Here is a 25533-nt window from a genome sequence, read left to right as displayed (position 1 = left end):
TCGCTTCAGAGGATGTTTGTATAATTACAACAGGAGCCAAGTTCTAATGAAAATGCTTGCCTAAAGAAAGAGTCCCAATTATTTTCTGGCTTTGTCTCAGTCTAAAGAGTCACAACCTTCTTGATTACCAAATGAAGTATACTTTCTCAGCAGCCTCTTTGGGTTTTGGAAATATGTTCAGTAAGTGATTCTGGAGGTTTGCCAGTCAAACTGAAGCAATTTAACATATAGCTATTCCTTTGACTTCTGACCAAAATTGGGATTGGGATATCTGTTGCTAAGCAAGCCAGTTGTTAAGTGAGTTGCATCCAATTTTGCAATCATTTTTGCCACAGTTGTTGAGCAAATCATTGCAGTTGTTAAGTAAGTTACGCAATCATTAAGCAAATCTGGTCTTCCCTCACTGACTTTGCTTGTTGGAAGCAGGCTGTGAAGATCACAAATGGCAATCACATGAGCACTGTAACCATCATGAATACACGCCAGCTACCAAGCATCTGAATTTTGATTATGGGATTAGGGCAGGGGTAGGCAACCCTGGCTCTTTTATGACTCGTGGACTTCAACTCCCAGAATTCCTGAGCCAGACATGCTGAACGGAAGGGAGAGGTTTCCAAGTTGAGCCATGTGGCTCAGGAATTCTGGGAGTTGAAGTCCACGAGTCATAAAAGAGCCAAAGTTGCTTACCCCTGGACTAGGGGAATGTTGATATAGTTTGAAGTGCGAGGACTGGATGTCAGTGCCGCTGTAACATCATATGGTCACTAAACAAATGGTTGTAAGTCAAGGACTATCTGTACCTATTGTAAGAGAGTTCTGGACAGGTCCCTGTTGTTACTGGCAGTTGCAATTTGTGAGTAGATATAACATGCTGGTCAGATCCTTCTTGTGCCCTGCATAAACATGGAAAGATTTCATTTCCTGAAGGCCATGGCACATATCTGCCAAGCCAAAAGAGTGCTAGTTGCATTTTTAAAATTTCTCAACAGAACCTTAGTTTGAGGCTAAATTGTTCCTACCTATTGATCAACCAGAATAATCAACCATCCATCTACAGGCAATCCCTCAGGTGACATCCCCCTCCCAAGCCTAATTGGGACTGGCAGTCAAATGTTGCTCCAAAATTTGTGTTACATCATTTTCAGATTCACTCAAATTTCTAATTGTTCCTCCTTGTTTTTGCAGTCCTTTTAAAACTATATCTCTTAGTTGAAGGATTTAATTAATGGAGCAGGCCATGTGATTCTGTCCATTCTGAAAAGAGCGTATCAAAAGATTTTATCTTTGTCTTACTAATTGGATCATGCAATTTGTACAATCTGTTGCCTTTCCATTGAACATTTTTTTTGCCCTTTCATCTTTATGAAAATAAATGTTTAACTACAAAGCAAAGGGTGGCAAAGTGGAGGAATCTTGATTCTCCAAAATCCTCATGTATATGGAGGGAGCATTGGTACGTAAGTAGAGATCTTTCTCACGCTTACCTAACACATGAATGAACAGCTTTATTAGCAATGAGAAACCACATCTGAAGGCTGTAATCTGATTTCCGTTCAACAGTTGAGAGGGTTGATCTGAGGAAGCTTTTATATTTGTTGAAGGAAAAATCTTCATCAGGGTCCAGTCCAAGTCGGGAATAAACAAAATGGAGACTGCTTTAGAAAGAAGGTTGTAGTTTATTGAAGAGGAGAGCCAGATAGAAAGATGGCTCTGGGAAGGCTGACCACATGTAGTAGGGAGTGGTGGGTTTTTATATCTTCTTGGGCTTTTGTTTGGAGTTGTTCCTTGGCATGAACGTTAACCTGTGTCTGAGTGTGCCTTTCTGGCATTGTGATGGTGGTGGGTTAATCCTATTATGTCCCAAAGGTCATATCCTGCTTCCCTGGGGTTGTGGCTGATGACTATGTCATGTGTTGGATTTTTGGTGTGAGGGATTGTTGATTCTAGGGATATTTGTCTTTCTAATCCCAGCTTCCTGGCTCCAATCTTTCTGACAAAATTATCACATCTGCATTTCTGCAGACTTGGTTTCTGTTTGGGGCAGAGAGACTCGGGGGGAGGGGGTTGGTTTCTGCCTTTAAGATCCTTTGGCAAAATATAATATTCTGCCTTTTAATATTCCCAAAAATATTTGTTTCTCGGGGGGGAGGGGCTGACTTCCCACATATTGTACATTGTATTATAGATAGTCCTTGACTTACAACCATTCATTTAGTGGCCATTCAAAGTTACAAAGGAACTGAAAAAATGACTTATGACTGTTTTTCACATTTAAGACTATTGCAGCATCCCCAATTGTCACGTGACCAATATTCAGATGCTTGGCAACTGGGCCATATTTCTGACCATTGCAGTATCTGGCAGGGGGGTCACGTGATCACCTTTTGTGACCTTTTGACAAACAAAGTCAATGGGGAAGTCAGATTCCTTTAGCAACCGTGTTACTAATTTAACAACTGCAGTGGTTCACTTAGCAACTGTGGCAAGAAAGGTTGTAAAATTGGGCAAAACTCACTTAACAACTGTCTCGCTTAGCAACAGAAATTTTGGGCTCTGTTGCCATCCTAAGTCGAGGACTACCTGTATATCTAACAATTTTATATTGAACAGATAGTCTTCTCTGCTTTATACTGGCCTACTATTCACAAACTCACCAAAGAAACAGAATAATTCTTAAGCTGGCTGCTACACAGTAAGTATATAGGATAATAAATACATCAGAAGATTGTTTTCTAGCTCATTTGATCCAGCGGTGAGTTTTACAGTTGCCAGAGAGATTTTAACTTCAAACACTTTATGAAATAGTTCTTTAAAAAAATTCTGTGATTAGTAGCCAACTGGAAATAATTTGAAAATCCATACCATGTTGTTCACTTTTTAAAATTTTACACACACCCATGGTTCTTTTAGCTCTTTCTTGTCTTATCAAGAACTAGATGAGGCCAAAACACAGGAAATATATTTTTAGAATAACCATTCATAAGCAATGATGTTTTAATGGAAATAAAGGTTCTCTTACAGACTTTCGAAGTCATGAATTTGTGTTTCGTTAATTTAAAATCTTGTAACATAATAGCAAATACTCATTTGATCTGCCACATAATATTGCCAATATTATGTAATGAATTGTTCTGAATTTAGTTCTGTCCCCTGTTTTCCCACACCATCATATCCACGAGTTTATGGCACTAACTCTTTCTAGTAGATCATTGTTAATAGATCACTGCTTATTTTTGACTACAAAGATCTAGCAAAGTATATAGAAAGACTATGTCAAGATAGTGGTGAGATGTTTTAAAAGAATATATTAAAATACCGCTTCAGGGAATAGCCAGGGAATAGCTAGGGAAGCTATTGACATTGAAGAGAATAGGAAGTGGTAGCTGAAATATGGGATAGCAAGCTTTTCCTAAGCATTGCAGGTCATCTTCAATTTACAAAAGTTATTTAGTGACCATTCGAAGTTCAAACGGATTTGAAAAAGTTATTTATGATCATTTTTCATACTTACAGCCGTTGCAGCATCCCCATGGCTATGTAATCAAAATTCGTGTGCTTGGGAACTGACTCATATTTATTATAGTTGTAGTGTCCCAAGGTCACATGATCACCTTCTGTGACCTTCCAACAAACAAAGTCAATGGGGAAGCCAGATTCACTTAACAGCTGTGGCAAGCAAAGTCGTAAAATGGGGCAAAACTCACTTAATAAATGTTTCATTTAACAACAAAAATGTTGGGCTCAATTGTGGCTATAAGTTGAGGACTATGCATATAGCAAGAACCTGGGAACTTTTTGTGAGCTGGTTGGAAATTTTAAGGTAATTTGGCAAGAATTTTCAAAAAGGCAGGGGCTGCACCAGATTTTTTGAAGAACATGTTCATAAGGTATAAGAGGGCTATTACAGGAAGTTTCAATGGGACATAGCCAAAAGTGACAGTAGATTCCAGGAAAATGGAGATTAAACTGATATGGCTGATAGAGTTATGAATGTTGTACAGAAAAATATAGATGGGAAAACCTCCAAGGTCCTTTCCAACATAATAATAATAATAATAATAATAATAATAATAATAATAATAATAATAAAGTTGGAAGGGACCTTGGAGGTCATCTAGTCCAACACCCTGCTTAGGCAGGAAACCCTATACCATTTCCGACAAATGGCTGTCCAGTTTCTTCTTAAAAACTTCCAATGTTGGCGCATTCACTGCTTCTGGAGGCAGGTTGTTCCACTGATTAATTGTTTATTATTATTATTATACCCAGTGCTTTTTTTGTAAAAAAAAAAAAAAAGGTGCCGGAACTCACACACGTCATACAACCCACCTTGCTTACCCTACAAGGTTTCATCCAAAAAAAGTGCCGGAACTCCGTTCTGGGCATTCTATGAGAAAAAAAGCCCTGATTATACCCTACTAGACAACCTGTGATCTGTTGAGTCATCATTTCAGAAATATTTCCTTAACTAAACAGAGACAGACAGAATTTTATTTCAGTCATTTATTTCAGTACAATCAATAAAATTAATAACACAAAATTATCCCCTAACAGCAAGAACTATTGTTGTTTATGAGCTTGCACATAAAATAGTAAAATGTTGCTATTTTTAAAGAAACAAAATTATCTTTATTATTTAACATATTGTAGATAAAGTTGGAACAAATAACACTGTTTAGGAAGAAAAGGATGATAAGTAGTTTGCATTTTTCTTCTTCTTTTTCTGTTCAATCACGCCCAATTCTCAGAGACTGCCTGGACAAGTCTATGCAGTTTACTTGGCAAACTTTTTTGTCATTGCCTCTTTCCTAGGGCTAAGAAAAAGTGACTGGCTCAGGGTGACCCAACTAGTTTTGTGCCTAAAGCGGGACTAGAATTCATGGTCTCCCAATTTCTAATCTGATGCCTTAACTACTATACCAAACTGGTCCTCAAGTAGTTTGTGTAGTATTGCACTATTTAAGGGGAGTTGACTGCAATTTAGAGACTGACTCACAATTTTGATCTTTGTGTCCAGCACATTTCTTGATCTGAAATGGCCTTTGAAAAGAACTTTCTTAGAAACTGCTGCCATCTATGGACCAAATTACTGCATGCTTTTGCAACCTATTCACATAATATTCATGTTTGAGTGAAATTATGCGGAAAAACTACTTGTTAGAATCGCTACTTTTTTCAGACTTCAAGAAATGAAAAAAAAAATCAATCTTTTTACAGGTAGTTCTTGCTTAACAGCTGGTCACTTAACTTCCATTTGACAGTCATGACTGACTTCAAATATGCTACGTATGACCCACCCTCAATGTTATGCTACTACATCCCCACCTACTCCATGATCACATGATTGTACATTAGCTGCTTGGCAACCAGCTCATATTTATGACCAGTTCCAGTGTCCCATGGCCACATGAGTGCTTAGCAATAGTTTTTGCCATTTTCTGGCAAAATGGCACTTTGCAATTCGTCTCCCTCGATGTTTATCTTGCTCCACTGAATGCAGCTATAAAACCAGTGTAAAATTATCTCTATTAAACAACAGTCAAACCTGAAGCCATCTAAATATTGCAATGAGTTACAGGAGATAGTTATATAGTTTAGTATTCATAGTGGTACCTAACCAATGTATATATTTTACAGAATAACCTCCTGGTGTGACCTAATTAAACATAGATAAATCTAGGACAATACTTGCTTGAGCCAGATTCTTGGAGAGATTTTTCTACTGAAGTCGATATGCCCTAAATTGGAGTATTCTTAATGGAATTTGGAGGACAGAGACACTTCATTTGGCCCCATACTGCCTAGAAATCACCACCATCATATTGTATGTGCACTTTGATTACTGATATAAATTTTTCCATTGTTTGTTTATTAGGCAGTGCCATCTATGATAGCTTTATGCCTTAGTACTAATGGGAGGGAGGTGCCCATTGATTATCAGGAGACTAAAATGGTCAAAATTAATTCTGCCAGAGCAGAATACTCCAGGGGGCTATAAAATCCAATTTGTATTCTTGTACAAAGAATTCAAACTTGTCTTCTTTCTTTCCCACACTTTAAACATTGTATAGTATATACAGAACAAAGACCATGAACTTTTATGAGCCAAGGTTCTTCCTGTTTTTCCACTCAGTAGTTTAATAGGCACCATTACAGCACATTTCAACACAAGTCTTTATGTGAGGTTCTTATTTCAGGCTTTTCATTTCTAGTCTTTACAGGATTCAGTTTAAAGCCCTTCATTTAAAGTTTGCCATTTTTACTTTGAGAAGTGCAACCCAATTCATATTATCAGTCATTACCCTGAAAAATCAGATTATGATCTCAAAAATCAGATCTTTTATGTTAGGTTTCATTTATTTGTTCGTATCCCGCCTTTATAGCTGCACAGAAGTTCAATGAGTACTTGGTTATGCAGAAAAAGAAAAAGTACAAAGAGAGAGAGAAAAGTGGTGACTTCCAATTTTTTTCAGTGCAGTAAAATACAAAAAAAAAATTACAATCTCAGCCTTTTGCTTTACATTTCATAACATTTCAAGCCATTTCTATAATAACCAATTATTCTAATCATCAAACCTAAAATCAACGCTTCGTTATTTTTTCAGTTTTGAGCAAAAAGCAGAAAAGTGGTTTCCAAAAAGAAACAAAACTAGATAAATTCTTCTCTTTAATTAAAAGTCAGTTCCCCTATTTGTGCTAACCTCGTCACCTTTTTTCCCCAGCTTTTGAAAGAATTTCTCTCCCTGAAAACAGCTTGAATGAGATAGTCAGACTGTGCTCTCATGCTTTAAAATCATAAGTAAAATATGCAAAGGAAGGAGGGAGAAGTGGAGAAAGCAGGGAGGGAATTGCTTCAGGACTGAATATAAAGGACCAGGTTGGTCTACATTTTGCAAGGCAAATTAACCACTCTCCCAATGGCTTTTGCTCCTTTGTCTCCATTTTAAGGACAATATCACAAATCAAGAGTTTTGATTTTTCTTTTTCTAATTATTACATTATTAGAAAGACAGAGCAAATGAACAACTGAAACTATCTCTTGCCTCTGCTGTCTCTTTTAATATTTTTGCAATATAAAAACAAAACGAAAATCAAATAATTACGGTAGTGGAGGTAATAATCATACAAAATTGAAAAAAGCTAATTAACAGCAAATGAGAAACAAACAACCCTTCCTCAGCTGGGATGTTACTGCATACCTACGTGATTTTGAACAATTTTAAAAAAATCTATTAAATATTTCCATTAAAATATATCCTGATGGTTATCTATTGGGAATATTTTTATTATTACAGCTAATAATTGAGGACTACATTTGACTGATCTTGTCTTTCATTTCAGAGCTCTTTGTTGTTTTTAATTCTTAAACCAAAGCATTATCCCATATTTTTTATTACTAATCCAACAAAATTTACTTGAATTTCCAGTGCTTTGCAATAACCTAGCAGCTAACTTAAAACCGAGTCAATTTCTTAAGCTGCATCATTGCATACGCATAAGGAGATTTACACTATAAATATATAAATCAATCATTTACCAAATTTCTTGACCAGAAACGCTATTTTTCAAACCTTGAAAAATATTTGCCTGCCATGCGTTAAAGACAAAAGTGTCAATTTTAGGTTGATATTATACCGTACTTTTTCTTGATAAACTGAAGAGCTGTTTAGATAATCCAAATGGCAAGAAGACTGGTACTTTTCTTTGCAAGTATATGTTTTAGCAGCAGCCCAGGCTAGAGTGTGAAAATGTTCTTTGAAGACTAAACATCAAAATAACTCTTATTACATCTAGTTAATGATTCAAGCTAAAACCAAAGTAGTCTAGAAACTCATACATATCAAAAGTTATCGTCGTGGTTTGATGGTATAAAACAGGCTTTAATTATTTCAGTACACGAAAGAGACAATGAGATGATTTTCCAGCATTTGCAGCTGGCTATATCCTTTTATCTCTGTAGTATGACAAATCTATCTTGCATGGGAAAATAGGAGTAATAGGTAAATGAGATTCCTTTGTTCTGAACTATGATGAAAAAAGAATTCACAAGAAAACTTTTATATAATATAATTTAAGAGGGGTTAAATGTAATAGAAGTTTATTATATTTAGGTGTCCATAAAGCAAACAGTCCAAGAACAGACACATGACAATTCATTAACATACTTCCTGGTGGTTTTTTTTAATATAAATAGATATTTTATTGGTTTTTAACTATAATGATCTCCAGTGCGTGGTGTACAGCATGTTGTCTTGGTTTATATTTTAACAAGAAAAAAGGACAGTAATAATTAATTAACAATCAATGATTAAATTTGATAATTCCATAATATATTAAATAATGATAAATTTCTTTGATCTTCCCTTCTCCCATTTGTATTTTCCTTCTTCAACCTTAGCCAAAATATAATTCTTAATATTTTCAATATATAAATGATTAGGTATAGGTATTTTTTATATTTATACAAATAGTAATCTCTCTATATAACATTTTTTCAGCTTATATTATTCTCATAACCATCATCTCATCAGCATACATCCTATTTTTATAATTTTTATTCGCTTAAATTCCCTTATATTCAATCCAATTCTTATCAGTCATAATTTCTTCATATTAGTCATCTGTCTAAATTTTACCATTTAGGTACATCATCCCAATATTTTATGTCATGCATTATAAAAATACTATAGTTTTTATCTGTCTTATAGTATCTATATATAACATCCTTTTTAATCAGTTTATATTATATTTACATATTAATAAAAGTTACATCAACCTGCTATTTTAACATTTAATATATTATAAAACATATTATATTACTTAAATCTCATTATCCTTCTTGTTATAAGATCCCTTTATGTTCGAAATTCTCTGTTCTTTTAGCCATATTCAAACAAATGTTTATTCACATAATAGTCCATCTGGTAGGGAGTCAAATTGTGGTGTCATGCCAGCGCTATCGTTGCTGCAAGTGCAACATCCCCACTCATACTATCATCCAGGCATTGCACAGGCGCTAGTGTCACCCAAGCATCACATGTGCTCAATCATAGCCACATTCATGCGTGCGTGGTGCCATGCATGCATGCAACTGCTTGCACGCATAAAGGCACCTCCACCTCCCCGCCCTTGGCCGCCAACGCATGAAGGTTGGGGACCCTTGCCCTAGAGATTCTTGTTGTCTGCTTAAAATGTGCATCAAGACCAAAGTAGGGAAGTGCAAGTAGATGGGGATTTTTTTTAATGTTTTTGTATTTATTCCAAAGCTTAAATCATCCCCAAGTCTTTAAACATAGAAAGGCTATATTCAAATATGATGGCACAGGAGACCACAGGCCAAAGTAAGTGGGAGGTTTGGGCAGCAAAACCTGACAAACACAAGGGTTGATACACACAGGCTAAATGAAAGTGATTTTTTTCTTTCTGATTGTTCAAATGTAATCTCCAAGTTAGTCCCTTAAGCCAGGGGTCTCCAACCCCCAGTCCACAGACCGCCACCAGTCCATGGCATGTCAGAAACTGGGCCACACAAACAAGCAAAGCCCTATCCGCAGCGTACTAGGCAACACACAAAACTATAGAACTGGTCCCTTGTGCCTAAAAGGTTGGGAGCCACTGCCTTAAACTGTTTCTTTTGCAGAGAAATGAAGACCATGAAGACCCAATCATTGTCAATTCATCAGGTTGAAATAAGAGATAGGAAGCAGAATTACTATACCAGCTCCAGACAACTTCTGATTCCAATATTGTTATTCCCAAACTATTAGAATTGTTACTAGAACTTTCTTCCTTCTTTTTTACTCTAGATATCCTCTTTCTTTTGGGTATAAAGCCAGTACAGATAGTCCATGACTTAGAACAGTTTATTTAGTGACCAATGTAACAATGGCATTAAAAAAGTGACTTATGACCATTTTTTACACATATGATCATTGCAGCATTCCCCCTGGTCATGTGATTTACATTGTGATGCTTGACAATTGACTCATATTTAAGATGGTTGCAGTGTCCCGAGATGATGTGATCACTTTTTGTGACCTTCTAAGGACAAGCAAAGTCAGTGGGAAAGCCAGATTCATTTAACAACTGTGTTATTAATTTAACAACTGCAGTAATTCACTTAACAAATGTGGCAAGAAAAGTTATAAAATGGGGCAAAATTCATTTAACAAATTTCTTACTTAGCAACATAAATTTTGAGCTCAACTGGGGTCGTAAGACAAAGACTACCTATAGACAAGAGCTATTTTGATTTTGTTGATTTTATGTAAACTCTTTTGGAAGCCTGAAGAAAAAGGTGAAAATATTTTAATAAGTATTCTAACAACTCCACAGCTTGTGATTCTAGCAAGTGCAAAAGTAGAATGGTAGTTTAAAAACTAAATACTGGAATCTTCCAAAGACTACATTTTAAAGCAAACATCTCTAATTCCTTTTATTTTAGGAATGTGGAACCCTTAACCCCCAAAGTGTACATAGCCCAATAGTTACTTTTTTGCATTTTCAGTCTCATCCCATCCTAACTATGATTGTTGAAAGGGAAACACTGAAGAACTGAGTTTTTGGTTTCTTTGGAAAATAAACTCAGGGAAATTGAACAGTGACTTCAAACAGAGACAACAGAAGACGATCAACTTTTCAGGATGATAAAGATTACTGCAGCTCAAAGATGAGTGGAAAGAACTTCAACTCATTTATGGAGAAAGACCTCAGAATGACATTTTGGGATGATTTTCACTTCAGCCAATAAATATGAAGTAAAGTGTGACGTGAAATTCAGCTCCTCTAAAAGACAAGAGTTTTGGGAAATGTTGCTTCTTGGATAAGAAGTGAAACGTCTTCAAGGAAAAATAAAGTCCAGTTGCCTTTTGAAAAAGCACCTTGAGAATAGTTTAAAAGTTAAAACAAATGTGTGAAGGATAGGTTTGTTTGGTCTCAAACAAATCCTATCATTCATTCAAATCACAGCCAGGGTCCTTTGAATTAATATTATTTGCCATAGCTTGAAATAGCAAAATAATCTGTACTATTAGTTTTCCCTGATTTCTTTGTAATGAGCAAACACTAAATTGTGAATTATCTTATATGAGTCACACTGTCACAAAACAAAAGTTGGAAAACAAAGAATGACATCTGGATTATTTTCCAACCCTTTGACCAGCAATAGCCATGGGAGGCATCTGTATTTTCTTCTGGGTCACTTCTTTCATTGGTTTCTGCTTTCCTGATCTCTCATGTTGGGTCTGTTTATGAGTTTGGGAAAGCACAGAACAGACTGCTGACATTCCACATAATCACCTAGCCAGGAGAAAAGGGGCTTAACATGGCACATTTAGCAACTTTCTATGCTATGCCCAACTGCCTCACCAAGGGCAGTTTTGATGGCATTTGTTTTTTTCCACAGCTGCAACTCAGAACCAGTCCATTTTGGAAGCTTTCCTTTGCAGGATTCTCTCACAAGCACACCTGCGTGTTTGTGTGCATTCTCCCTGGTGTCTAATTACTGTAGTCTGTGTGCATACTGAACGCCTCTCTGCGTGTATTCGGGCTCTCCCCATATGCTACAATCTGCATGTGTTCGTTTGTTTCCAAGTGTGCACGCCCCCTCACCCGGAGAAGGGAGGAGGAAAAAAAATCCTAGACACACGCAGCCGGGCGGGCGGATCTTCCAAACGTCATTCGAAACCACCCGCCTCTTGCAGAGGCGCATGCGTTGTACTCACTGAACCGGGACCCGTACATGCCGGAATTTAGCAGACCGCGGAACTGAGCGCCTTTCGAGGAGCAACTGGTCGACCTCCGGCGCGAAGAAACAAAGCAACGACTCCGTCGCGTCGTGAAAAGCAAAAGCAGGCATGGTCAGAAGTCTGGCCGCTGCCGCCATCGTGGTGAACGGGCAAAAAGGCTTGTTCCTCGTTCAGGGAGAACCCGCCGTCCTTCTTCGCGTAGGCGCTTCGCGTTTCGGCGTCACGCGCTCCCCTTTTCCTGGCCGTTGCCTAGGAGATCAGAAGCTGGTGAGCGACCTCGCGAGGAGGGCTTTTGGAGCGCGCGCGCGGGCGACGGGAGTCAGCCCGGGCGGACAGCTGCGCTCTGAGGCGCGCGCCTCTTCCTTGTCGCCTGCCGAAGGCGTCCCTTCGCCTGCGGTGGGGATCCGCTTCCTCAGCCTGAACGGGAGTCGCTGCCGAGCGGTGGAAGGACGAGGTGAGACGGGCAAGATGGAGGGAGTGGAATCTGTATGTCGTTTCTCTGATACTTGGGGAATGGAAAAAGCAGCTGTTTTCCAAGTCAAAGTTACACCACTATTCTACTCCGGAGTAGTTAACTCGATACGCTTTCCATGTTTTCGATTTCACTTCCCCCACTCGCTCCCATTAGTGATCAGAGTTCATGGAGGTTATACTATAACGTGAAGAAACCATTTGGAAGGTGTCAGTTTTGTTTGGTTCTAAGTGGCACAGAATAGATCACATCGTTTAGGTGAGAAATGATAAAGGTCTGAGTTACAGTAACAAAGGATTTTATTTAATATATCAACCGTATGCTGTATATTTTTAAATATTAATATTTATGTATTGTATAATTTTAGAGACTGACTACTTCTGGGTAAATAACCAATCAGGATTTGATGATTGTATGCTGTATTAACTAAGTAAATAAGCATTTAAGATAGTATCCAACGCTGCAGAACTGGTAGCAGATTATAAGAAGCAAGAGTAATGTTAAGCAGTAAGTAATGTCACAATCAAAAGTACAAAGAAGAAAGATAATGATAGTCTGAGCCACACAAATCTAGAAGCCCTACATTTTTTGTTTGATTTATGAGAACCTATTATAGAACAAAAAAATAAACTCTAGCAAGTACAAACAAAAATACCACAAATTGTTGGGAGGCTCTTCAGCCATCCATCATTATTACTACAGGATTTTAAAAAAAAAAAATAGAGCTAAAAATGAAAAGCAGTAAATATAACTTTAAAAAAGCAGAGGTTTAATTCCTCTCCCACAAACTCCATAATATGTGCCTCCCCCCCATATACATACATGATCACAAAGTTTAAATTATAAAGAAAACAACCTTCCCTTGGCTAGCAGGATTTTCCTTTAAATATCTTTAGAAGGTAGAAAGGACTTAGATGAAAAGGTATCTTGTTGGCTCTGGGTGTTTGCACAGAACATCTACCTATATCATACTAGGTGAGCCAAGCTGACCAGATTTAGAAGTTATCTAAATTACACTATTAGTCTATTTTTCAGACTAATTATTGAAGGATTTGATGAAATGGATTGCATCCCACAACAATTTACACTATAATTTGATTAAAAGATTTGTATTCTGTTTCCTATTAAAAGAAACAAAGTAGTGACTTAAAATAATTAAAATTGCAACTAAAGTGGCTTAAAATAATTAATGAAACCGTGTATTAATTAAAAAATACAATTTAAAAATTCAAAAATTCAAATGAACAATAAAGCAATGGCAAAAGAAATGTAATCATCTGTTACTGTTTCAAGTTCTATAAGAATTGGCAGTTTATCTTAGAAATGGTAATTTGTCCATGAGAATTTAGATGAAATCCTTGGACCATAGAAGGAAGGAGGGGAAGACAGAAGGCAGGCACACCAGACCAAGTCTAGCCAGAGTCACAATACAATATCATCTTGGTGGGTAGTAAAGGAGACCAGAGACCAACACTGTATAATTACTATACTGACTTGCACTTTGAAGGAAAACAACTGTGTGAGCTCTGTTGAAAAGTCACCTTTCCCCCATCCTTAAGAAGCAGCCCATGGAAAACAGCATCTAACCAAAGCTAAGTCCTTTCAGATTTAGGAATGTACATTTAGGAATGTACTTTATTTTAATCCATGTGAAATTGGTTAAATGTTTTAAAAAGTGTAATGGGCTGAAGTTGATGTTAAAACACTTTTAATTAAACGATTGTTGTACAAAATCATAAACATCTTTATATTTATTCTTCATCATTGCATGTTTGCAGTTAACTATTTAAGGAAGAAGGAATGAGAATTATAAAAATTCCACTCCATTTTTGGTAAAAAAATAGACATAAATGTTTTAACTGGTGGAAGCTGTAGTCACAGAGAACATATCCCAGCTATTTAAAGCTGAAATACACTATTTGTTTTACTGTAAAAGAGAAAACAATAACTTGTTTTATATTAAAGCTTTTTTTTTTTTTTTTTTGCATCAGCTCTGCAGTTTGAAAATAGCAAAAGCAGATGTTCACCATTGGGAAGCAGAACACTTTATTTTGATACCCACGCCTTTGTGTGCCTCTTGGAAGAAAATGGTAATAAATATATTACTCTACAATGTGAATAACAATAACAGTTTTGTTATTCTGTATCTCTTCAGAAATAACCCCTTACATAAATATTATTTTGTATGCATTTTTTGGAGTAAGTTAGCTGCCACTTGAATTTAGTTGTAGTGTATTTATGTCACTGTAATAGTAAGCATGAGGTCTTGGGAGAGGTAGTTTTAATGATATTACACAGCTGCATATTGGTTACATATTAGAACTAGATTTCATTTTCTGTCCATTTCTGTATTTTGAAAGCAATGCTATTAAACATTCATATACATAAGTCATACAAGTATTTCATTGCTAATCTGTTTTATTTAAGATACTATCTTCTCACTAGTTGCCTCTTGTAATAATGTAAGACTTATATATAGGGCCTTTTTTCAAACATTATACATACATATCAATTAGTTTTAGATGTTCCATATCCAAAGTGCAATGTGCCACTGGGAACATTTGAAAACATCAAGAGCAGGTGCAAAGGCCATAATTTGGCAGTGGCTAAGTGAAGGCAGGGCATGGCTGGTGGAAATGGTCTCGCTGGGCATCATTAAGGCCATTGTAATATGGAGCAGACACACCAGCCATGCAGAAAAGGAGGGAGGAGAGGGTACAACACCAATTAGTTTTGCCCTACATCCTTCTTAAAATCATTCCAACTAGGTTTATTTCTATAAATGGTAAGTTCAACAACAAAGCTTCCAACAAAACTTCCAAATTGCAATAGTTTGCTTTGTATTTGAAGCAAAAGACATTTTTCATTTAACATACAAACCAGATTATGTATAAAATGTGTAAGGGTGCACTGCAAGGGATGCAGATTTGTGAAGCACATTAAATCTTCATAGTCTCTAAAAATTTAAAAAATTCTGCCTCATTATTTAGTGTTACATAATCTTTAATGATATTTATATATAGGAAGAGATGGATTTTTTCTCCCTCCCCAAATTATTATTGAAACACTTGTTTTTATGATTATGCTTGTTGAATCAATGTGTATGTAGCAAATAATAATGTTTTATATTGTTTTAGGATTCACCACTCAGCAATCTGAGATCATTGTGTCTGCTTTAATGAACATTATGAAGAGCAATATGGATATGATACACAAAGACATGGTCACCAAAATGCAACAGGTTGAGAATGTATTTAATATATAATATTTACCAGGGTGGACTCAGATTAAATCCATCTAAAGCTATAGAAATTTAGTTATAACTGATTTTGATAGTGCTACTAACATAAAATGTGTTGCAAAGTAAATATATAAAATATGTCTGTGCTATACAATAGGATACTCTGATCTCTGTCTATTCATAAACCATGCAAAAGCATTCATTATTTGCTGATATGGCATTGTTTTGCATGGATTCTTATATTTACCTTCAAAGTTAGTGCTTCTTCATGAGTCCAAGGTGAGTGTGGGGACATGCATATGGCATCTGTCTTACAACTCTTCAAATCAAATAAACATTTTTTGGGATCACACTACAACTGCAGAAGGCACCAGCCATTCCCAAGAAAAGACAAAACTATTTTAAATAGTAACAGACAGGTCATGTGAGCACCTCAGCAGGTGCCAAAACATATTTTTGCCTTTGAATCTCAAACAATTATAATAGGCAAATAGTTGTGCAAACAATGTACACTGCAGGAACTTAATGGTCTATTCATAACTTAAATAGTTCTGCATCATAAGATCTCTAAACTACCTTACTATATATGATCTCATCTAGCATTCCCTTTTTGTACCATGGAAACTGGGCAGGATAAGTAAAGATTTTTTTTTTTAAATTTAAGTCTAGTGGGACTTCTCTGCATGCAAGTACCATGCCTATATTTGCTTAATCATATATTAAATTATATATCATATAATCTACATAATATTGCATAGACATTATAGCTAGAATGAACATTGAGGATGATATCTCAGCACTGGTTGTACTGATGGCCTTAAGAAACTCTTTTTCTCTTGCTCCAAAGGAAATTGCTGTTCAGCAGATAATGTCTCATATTGGTGTTGTAAAAAAGGATATGATTATTTTGGAAAAAAGTGAATTTTCAGCACTCCGAGCAGAAAATGAGGTATTTTTTTAAAAAAAATGTATTGGCTATTTTTTTTTTTAATGTGGATGAAATTTTAGTGGTGGCCCCAAAATATGTTGAATCAGTTTAATATTAGCTACCACCTAGAAGTTAAGGAAGGGCTTTTGTTTTCAGTTTTAAGGTAGAAACCTTGTACTAAATAAAATCACTGATACCAGACAATTAAAAGGGATTTTGTATTTAATCACACTGAGAGCAGTAGATAAAGAAATGTGCTATGCTCATGCCTATTTCATTTCATTGTAATTTTGGAGTGGCATCTAACAAAAATATAAGAAATACAGTTTCTCTAAGGCTGGAAATCTTGATTTTTAACTTCCCCTTTTCACCTTTATGTTTGTATTTGTGAAAGCTTTAATAAGATCAATATGCTTGCTACATTCAGTTCAGCACTGTACAGAAATATCCAGTAGAAGCTTATTGAATATATCCATATACAGGCATATATAGTACCTAATATAGTTAAATGAGTTCCCCTCTTCTACCTCCTTATTATCAAACTGAGTTGATTGTTGCCTAAAATATGTATTTGCTACATGCTTCACTACTTTTTTTGTCTGGTGTTTTAAGTAAGCGTATTCTCTTTTTTATGCAAAGAAAATAAAACTTGAACTTCAGCAACTAAAAAAGCAAGTAATGGTAAGTTACATTGTTTTCAAAATGCAACTTCAGAATATAAAATAAATATCTACTTTCTGTAAGAAGTTACTTTATAATTTCACCCTGGGTCCACTTATATAGGAGCAAATGCCATTGGGCTCTACTGCCCTTACTTCTGAATGAATATATATATAGGATTATATTCTAAAATTGTAAGCACTTGCTGAGAACCAACACATGAGCTGCATTGTCAAAATCCTGCTTATCTGCTTAACCCATCAACAAGGAATATGTATAAGTTTCTATAAACACAGATAGTTTAAACACTGTTAAATACAAAAATTCTGCATTAGTCTAGAAAAGATTTATTGCTTTTGGTCTCACAAATCAGAATAATGAAATTATATGCTGACTTAAAGTATATAAACTTTATGATATATGACTTAAATACATATGATATACATATCCCATGAACTTAAACTTAAACTAACAATCTGTACATGGAACCTTACAAATACTGATGTAAGGCTTTGTTCTATCTTGTATCTTTTGGGCTGTGCCCTGGCAGCACCAAAAAATTACTGGGAAAATTTACCAAGCCCCAAATTTAAGAAGAGGGCTGGGACTTTGTTATCAAAATAAGTTGTCTACATAAAGTGGAACCGCTTAATTTGCTTTTCATCTGTAATAAACTAATCCATAGGAAACAGTGCCAAAAGAATCTCAGTGATAAGAATATTCTAGTAAAATGACCTTAATTAAAATACCTTCAACAAAAAAATATAGACATTTTTATAGGTAGTTGATAGAGGATTGCTTGCATACTCTCAAATAGTCCTCAACTTATAACAGTTTTAGTGACCATTTGAAGTTACAACAACCACTGAAAGAAGTGACTTCAGACCATTTTTCACACTTATGACAAGTTACTGCATCACTATGGTTGCGTGATCAAAATTCATAAGTTTGGCAGCTGATTCATGACTGTTGCAGTGTCCCGGGGTCATGTGATCACCTTTTGTGCCCCTCGGACAAGCAAAGTCAACGGAAAGCCAGATTCACTCAATAACAAAAGTGATCACTTGACAATTGCAGTGATTCACTTAACAACTATGGCAAGAAAGGTAAAATGGAGCCAAAGTCACTTAACTGTCTAACAACAATTTCTGTGCTTAGTAACAAAAATTTTGGGCACAATTGTGGTTGTAAATTGAGGACATTATTATGTACTGCTTTTGGAAATGCCTAATAAAGTCTTTCCTTACATTCTAAATTAGAAGCGTTTCTCACACTGGGTTATGTGCTGAAACATTGCTGTTGAAAAAGTAAATCATTGACAGATGTTTCTGTGATAGCGTTCAATAGATGTTGTATCATAGCAACAGAAAGATTGTATTGCAGACCTTCAGAATTCAGCTAATTTAAGGCACCTTTTATAAATTATGTTGAGGTTTGTTGTAATATAAAGAGCAGGATTCATTTGAGTAAACATTTTTTGAGTAACATTTTCATGCTTTTATTTTGTTTTCTCCTCTTTAGCAGGAGGAGAGTTTGGTAGAGTAATAAAAGAAATACATATTTCTGGAATAATTTAGGGCTGTTGAATGTGGAAAACTTCATTAAATATAGTATTACTTTTCTTGATTAAAGAATCTGAACACAGGCATTCAGTTTAGTTCTATGCAATTTTTTTCTAGGATGAAACTTCCAAAGTACGAACAGATAGCAAGCTAGATTTCAATCTAGAAAAAAGCAGAGTAAAAGAATTGGTATGTATGCTTCCCTTTCATATAAAGATTGTTCAGAAATCCTGTCATACTGTAACATGTACTTCTGTGTTAACTGTGAAGCAGCTTCTCTTAATTATGTTACTATTTGATCAAATAGTATTGTGAGGATGACACCTGTCTAATGTTTTAATCCATTAGATTAAATGGATTAAAATGAATTAAATAAATGGATTAAAAGTTTAGTTTTAGATAACCTTTTTTTTTTTTACAGAACTTGAAATAAATTATTTTAGACTCACTGGCTCCACAGTTTAGATTCTCCTAAGTGCTTAATGAGTTCAAGACCCATAGCTAAAAATAAACTTTGGAAGATATTTATGGTTTCCCTAGGCTAATGTAATTTAGAACTTTTTGATTTGGAACTTTACCTCATGGTATTTAGATAGCATTTCATTCATATAATTGCTAGTAAAGAAGGTAAAATAGAATGTGGGAGAGCCAGAAACTATAGCTGCAGTGATATTTTAAGACGATTAATGACAAATGGAAGATGGCCTTTTTTTTAAGAAGCAGATAATTAACTACTCTTCTTTTTCAGTATTCACTTAACGATAGAAAAGTGTTGAAAATGAGAACAGAAATAGTGGAATTGGTAAGAATTACAAATATAATTATTAATCACAGTAAAAGTCCTTTCCTTACACATCGTTATTTAAATAATCAAATGAATATAGACACCCTTCTTGCTGAAGGAAACTCTGGGCAGCAAACCTGTAATCAGATAACAATAAATAAAAACAAACCATATACACTATAAATGTATTTTTAATAATACATATCATAAAGCAAAAGATACAAACCACAGGAGGGGGAAAAATAAAAATGGCTGCCTCAACAATGGAGCCGTCTGAGCAGTTGCCTGGGAGCCTCATGCCTGACAACATAAGTAAGACTTGAGGGCTTTTCATAATATCAAAAAGGATGGAGCTTTCATTGGGGGAAAGAATGTTCCATAACGTAGGTACTGTTGTGGAAAAGACACCTATCCTGTGACTTGAAGGTCCCTAGCCAATGGGACCCACAACGTGCCTGCTCCACCCGATCTAGATGGATGGCTAATATAACTGGGAGAGGCAGTCCCTCAGATAATCCATGCCATGAAGGGCATTAACATTAAAACCAGATCTTGAATTGGACTTGCAAGCAAATTGGCAGCCAATATAGCTCACGGAACAGAAGTGTAATATGCGCTGCTCTAAAAATGCACATAACTGCCTGCGCTGCTGCATTTGTACGAGCTGTAATTTCCAGAAAGTCTTTAAGGGAAGCCCCATGTAGAACACATTGCATTAGTCCAATCTGGAAGTTTCCAGGTCCAATCTAGAAGTGTCCAGAGAATGGTTGACTATGAGTAGGGCTTAATGACCCAGGAAGGAGCACAACTGACACAGAAGACGAAGCTGTGGTATAATGAAGTTGTTATCTAAACTGCTCGACTATTACCATTATAGCTGGTTCTTATTCTTTCATGAATTACTAGAACAATTATAGTGCAATATAAAAATGAAAGGCTTTTAGTTTTAAAACTTTAGGAAATTAAAAATCATGAATTATGCAAAAATGATGTATGATAGTATATGGCAAAGATCAGCTTTAAACTGGTATCTGTTTCAGAATATGAATATCATCTAGAAGTAAGAAAAATCCTTAGATATTTCCCTAATTTAACCTTTTGTTCTTAGTAAATCCTGTTATATTTTCAAAGCTTAATTTCTCCAACTGATATGTATCTCTAAAACAATACGAAGACTTGATAGGTTATTGAGAATTGGTTCAGGTTGGTGAAGCTTTAAATCTGTTTGAAATGAAATGTCATTCACAAATTTAAAAAAAAAACCCTAATATTATATACATTAAGATATTTGATTCAACTTTTGTATTAAATCTGTGAAATTATTTAAATAGTATTGCCCTACATACACATATTCGAATAAGTTTTATTAAAAATGAATTTTTAATTGCCAGGCAGGGAAAAAAGAATACAGTATTTCAATCTGATTATAATACTGTAAATAAGCAATTAGCTCTGTGTAATAATAAACACATATGTCATATTATTTAAGAACAAAAATAGATTTTTCCTTCCCTTTAAAACTGTATATAAAATAAGAGAACATGTTATATAAAAAAAATTACAGTATTATTTTTGGGATATGTTTGCCTAATATTTTAATAAAATTTTATTAATGTTGACAGATTTGTTTAAAAATGTTTTCTCTATTTTAAGCATGCCCAGCAAGATCGAGCTTTAACGCAGACTTATAGGAAAATAGATACTGAAGTTGCAGGTCTGAAAACAATGCTTGAATCACACAAACTTGACAACATCAAATATTTAGCTGGTAAGTTATCCTTTGTCTACATATATGCTTGGCCAATTTCCTTATTTGCCTGCTTAGTTTATGCTTATGTTTAATATTTATGTCAAAAATGATACCAGAAACTGTTTAGTTTAGCATATTAGTTTAGAACATACAGCCCCTCATTTTTATCTGTATTAGTATATTTTGGTGGCATAATCTCTTGTCTACAATTGGTTATGTGTTTGATGCCGCAAATAACTCTTCCCTACTAGTTACATAGTACAACTTTCATTTTTGATGCTTAATTGCTAAAACAGATAGTATCTATAAAACACATATTAGCATAAAGTTAATTTAATATACGCAACAGTGTATAAAATTTGAATAACAAATATTGCAATAAATAACTTGAAAGAATAATTTAAACAATATTTTTACTCTAGTCCTGCTTACTTTGTATTTCTTCCCTTTATTTGATGATTAGTCTTTTCAATTTTCTTCATTCTCTGAAAGGCAAAACATAATAGGCTATGATCCACAGCCTAGCAAAACATTAGTTTCCATGTTGCCTAATAATACACAGTTGCATGCAAGATTCTAGTAGAGATGTGTTTGAATATTAGTAGCTCAGGTTGGTAGTTGGGCTGTTGCTTTGATCTCCAAGCTTGGCGATTTGGCTGCAAACATTTCGTCTCCATTCGGGGGGGACATTGTTGTGCTGAGCTGACAATTCTGGTAACTTATTAGAACATTTTAATGTTGATAGAATTGTATTTTTGAAAAGACTGAAACCTAATCGTATGTAAACTTATTTTTATACCTAGAAATCCTTATGTGTATTTTTTTTTCTCCCTTTCTTCATCTAGGTTCAGTATTTACGTGCCTTACAGTAGCACTCGGATTTTACCGTTTATGGATATAATGAAACATTATTTTCAGCAAACAGTATTAGCTTGCCGTAAGAAATAACATGTTATTTCCATCTGAAATAATTTATTTGTTGCACTGAAGATTGTAATCAAAGAATTACATATGAGCTCCTAAAAACTATATGGGTATCAAAATATTGAAAGAAACCTTGCCTGTGTTATGGGCATCCATATTTTGCACAGAATATCTCCACTCAGAACTGAATGTTTATATGTCTCCAGGATATTATGATCCTAAAAAGGTAGCTTTTAGAATGTACTTCATGTATCAAATGCAAGTTTTAAGTTAGAAGATTAGTGGTATAACAACAAGCATTAATACTAAGTGAGAGGAGATAAAATAATCCAATTGCCTTTATTTATCATGTTCCTTCAGAACTAGAAATTCTTGAATTATGTCATGGTTTACTTCCTTTGTATTGATAAACAGGATTCTAAAGATTTCTTGTTGATGTATTTAATGGATGTTTCCATTGTCATCTATTGTTAATAAATCTCTGTCCAACTAAAAATGTTTTATAAGCAACTGTTGTGAAAAGATTGTGCTGATAACAAAATGTCAAAAGAATAGTAGACAAAATCTTAGTTTCCTTAATATGAAAATAATGGAAGCAAAAACTTTGCAAAAGTTTTACTTCCAATATTTTTATATTAGGGAAACAACTAGAGAAACAAAGCATTTTTTTCTTAATAAAATAATAAAAGGCTACCAACACAGTCATAAACCTAATTAAAAAAAAAGGTTAATTGGATTTACTCTCGGCCAATGATTACAAGGTTGTAGCCTAAATCTGAGATTTTTCAATATTTCTAGAATAACAGTAAGTATAAATCAGTGACCAAATTTATCTGCAGTTGAGCACTTATAAGTTTAAAGAGAAAACTTTCCTAAGTAGAAAATAGTATTGGCAGTTGCAGCTAGAAGATACCAAATATCACAAATACATACCTGTAAGTTAATTCTCATGAAATCAAAAGAATAGTCATTTGCAGACTGGAAAATTATGTGTACAAGCTGCCCCCAAATTTAAACCAAACATATATACCCATAGGCGCATTTCTTTAAGGAAATGTGGAGAAGAATGTTTGTTTTACATAAGCAATTGGTTAATTGTTAAATTTGGCAACCTAAAGGAAGTTGTTATCACTTTTATGAAGAAACAACAAATTGATAGTAACCTTATTATTACCAAAGAAGAGAAAAAATGCATAATTTTTTTCAGCTTAGATGCCAAAATAATCCTGCAGCAAAAATACTTTTAGTTGTTCATACTTAATTATTTCCCCTTCTTTTGTGATTTTTGTCAGACAAGCAAAATAGCCATTGATTATGATCCATTTAATTAACTTAAGAAAGATGAGACTTGAATAATATTTTCCTAAAATAAAGGTGATGAGTGGTTGCACTATTTTAATCAATTTTATAAATATAAAATACTCAGAAGAAATATATTGATGAATAAGATTTACTGAATAATACAGATTATGAAATATCATTTCAAGATAGGTTACCACATACATTTGACCTTTTTTTTATTACGCTACGTGTATAATTACTTCTCTGTAATAGCAGTTCCAAAATCTCTTTACATGTAAACTGTCACAATTAGTGGCAAATAATGTTTTATAAAGAAATTCATTTACAAATAGATACCTTAGATTACACTAAATAAAATAATAAAATAATCTGAAATAGTTATTGCCAATCCTGAGGTTGGTGTATTTGGTGAGCCCGTTTTATGTTTGTGTGGGTATGTGTGTATGTGTTTAATATTGCTTTTTAGACCAGGCAGTTATATTTTGTGATTAAGTTTTAACTGTAAAACATCATAATTTTATTTTTTAAATGCCATCGATACTTCTAAATTTTGTTTTTTGCTAAATTGTACCTTATTAGTGGTTTTTCTTACTAAATAAATGTGTCAATGTCTTTCTAAATAAATATAGATAGATAGATGGATGGAGATTTGAAATATTTATATACCATTTCTAGGTTTGTCTTCTTGAAATTTCCTATTTGAATAATTTTAATGGAAATTAAATGTAATCTTAATCAGTAAAGACCCAACGAAAAAATGGGAATTAAAGTTATCTGGTTTTCTATCATGGCACAAAATTTATTAAGTATTTGTCAGAATACTTTTATGTGGAGTAAGTGCTTTAAATAACAAATTATTCAGGATAACTTTATTCTCCCTCAAATTATGTACTACCATGAGAAAATTATATTGCTGGTGTTATCTCCTCTTTTAGGAACGGACTTTCCAGGTTTGAACATGTGTTTAAAATTTCTCTCACGAGGCAAAATACCAGAGCTAGTACCAATATCATTATTATACATTTCTTTCATATTACACAAGAGATGAGATTCTATGTGTAAACCATCCCACTGCATTAAACAGCAAAAGAAACTCCTAAGGCATTTTTTTCTCCAATAGAAAAAAGGCCATATGGGTACAGAAGTAGCATAGCAGTTTGGACATTTTCAGCGCAAACAGTATAGGGAAACTTTTCCTTTTCTCCCCTGACCCTCCCATTTCCAATGTCCATCAATTAGTTGCACTTGCTTTATTTTGGAAACAGCCTGTCTGCCTTGGACGTTCCCAATTGATAGACTTTGGCGGCACACTTGCATTCCAGAGTTCCCTCCCAAACCTCCCTTTACATTCCAATGCCTTTCCCCCCAACCCCCATTGCTGTTGACTGGTTGAAAGCAGGGCTGTGTAGGTAGTCAACCATGACACTATGTATATTTTGCCAGGAATTGATAAAATTTCTATTGAAGTGGAGTTCTAGCCAAACTAAAGTATCAATCTATCTTAGTTTCACCAAAGAAGTCTCAGATAAAATAAGATTATTTATAAGAGTCTGAACTCACTGGATCAATACAACTACAATATTTTATGTGCTTTCCAGCAATTACCTCCAACAATCATCAAGATCAGATTCACAAATTTGATAACCCCATGAATGCAGAGACCTTTATTGTTGAAATCAGTTGATGGATAAGTTTGTGTTTCATTTCATAGCAATTGTTAAGGGAGAAGTGTGAATCTGCCCAGGGTGAGGGAAAGAAAAGCCTCACTGTAAAGGTACTTGATTTTTTTTTTCTTGTCTCTGTACTCTTAGCAACTTCACAATAATGAGTCTGGGCATATTGCCATTTTAAATCTTTAACTTTGAGTTTAAACACTTGGTTTGAAATTGCTCTGCCTATTTATTTGTAATAAGAGAGATGAACTGCAGTGCTATCTTACTGAGAAGTCATGCAATTCTTTATTTCTTGTGGGGAGAGGTAAGGTTCTTTTCAGTTTTATAAGAACTAAACAATCCGTGTGCCCTTGGGTTGTTGTTTCAGATATATTTTCTTATCTAAACATAGACATAGAATGACTACAGCTGGGCAAAAAGGCTTTGAGAGCGGGAATGACTTTTGACTTCCTGCTGGCATTCCCATTGAATTTTCTTGTGGGAAGCTGGC

The 25533-nt window shown here is 34.7% G+C and overlaps 1 protein-coding gene across 1 annotated transcript; it reads left to right on the top strand.

The window, feature by feature from the left end:
- Positions 1 to 10116: 10116 nt before the first annotated feature.
- On the top strand, positions 10117 to 24869 carry MCUR1 (mitochondrial calcium uniporter regulator 1). Its single transcript, XM_039322671.1, has 9 exons — positions 10117 to 12201; positions 14211 to 14309; positions 15357 to 15460; positions 16308 to 16409; positions 17028 to 17069; positions 18728 to 18799; positions 19359 to 19412; positions 21048 to 21162; positions 21990 to 24869. Exons 1-9 carry the CDS (start codon positions 11856 to 11858, stop codon positions 22043 to 22045), a joined length of 990 nt encoding a protein of 329 aa, XP_039178605.1. The 5' UTR covers positions 10117 to 11855; the 3' UTR covers positions 22046 to 24869.
- The last annotated feature ends 664 nt before the right edge of the window (positions 24870 to 25533 follow it).

Source organism: Crotalus tigris, unplaced genomic scaffold (genome assembly GCF_016545835.1).
Source record: "Crotalus tigris isolate CLP2741 ecotype Arizona unplaced genomic scaffold, ASM1654583v1 scf7180000024119.3904262, whole genome shotgun sequence".
In the NCBI taxonomy this organism is placed as follows: domain Eukaryota; kingdom Metazoa; phylum Chordata; class Lepidosauria; order Squamata; family Viperidae; genus Crotalus; species Crotalus tigris.
The sequence above is the reverse complement of the archived record's forward strand: the minus strand, read 5'-3'. Positions and strand labels throughout refer to the sequence as shown.

Excerpts from the sequence above, each read along its gene's own strand:
- MCUR1 (XM_039322671.1), top strand. The coding sequence starts at position 11,856 with ATGGTCAGAAGTCTGGCCGCTGCCGCCATCGTGGTGAACGGGCAAAAA. Across the intron at positions 17,070-18,727 it reads AACTAAAAAAGCAAGTAATG|GATGAAACTTCCAAAGTACG; the intron begins GTAAGTTACATT and ends ATTTTTTTCTAG. Across the intron at positions 19,413-21,047 it reads GAACAGAAATAGTGGAATTG|CATGCCCAGCAAGATCGAGC; the intron begins GTAAGAATTACA and ends CTCTATTTTAAG.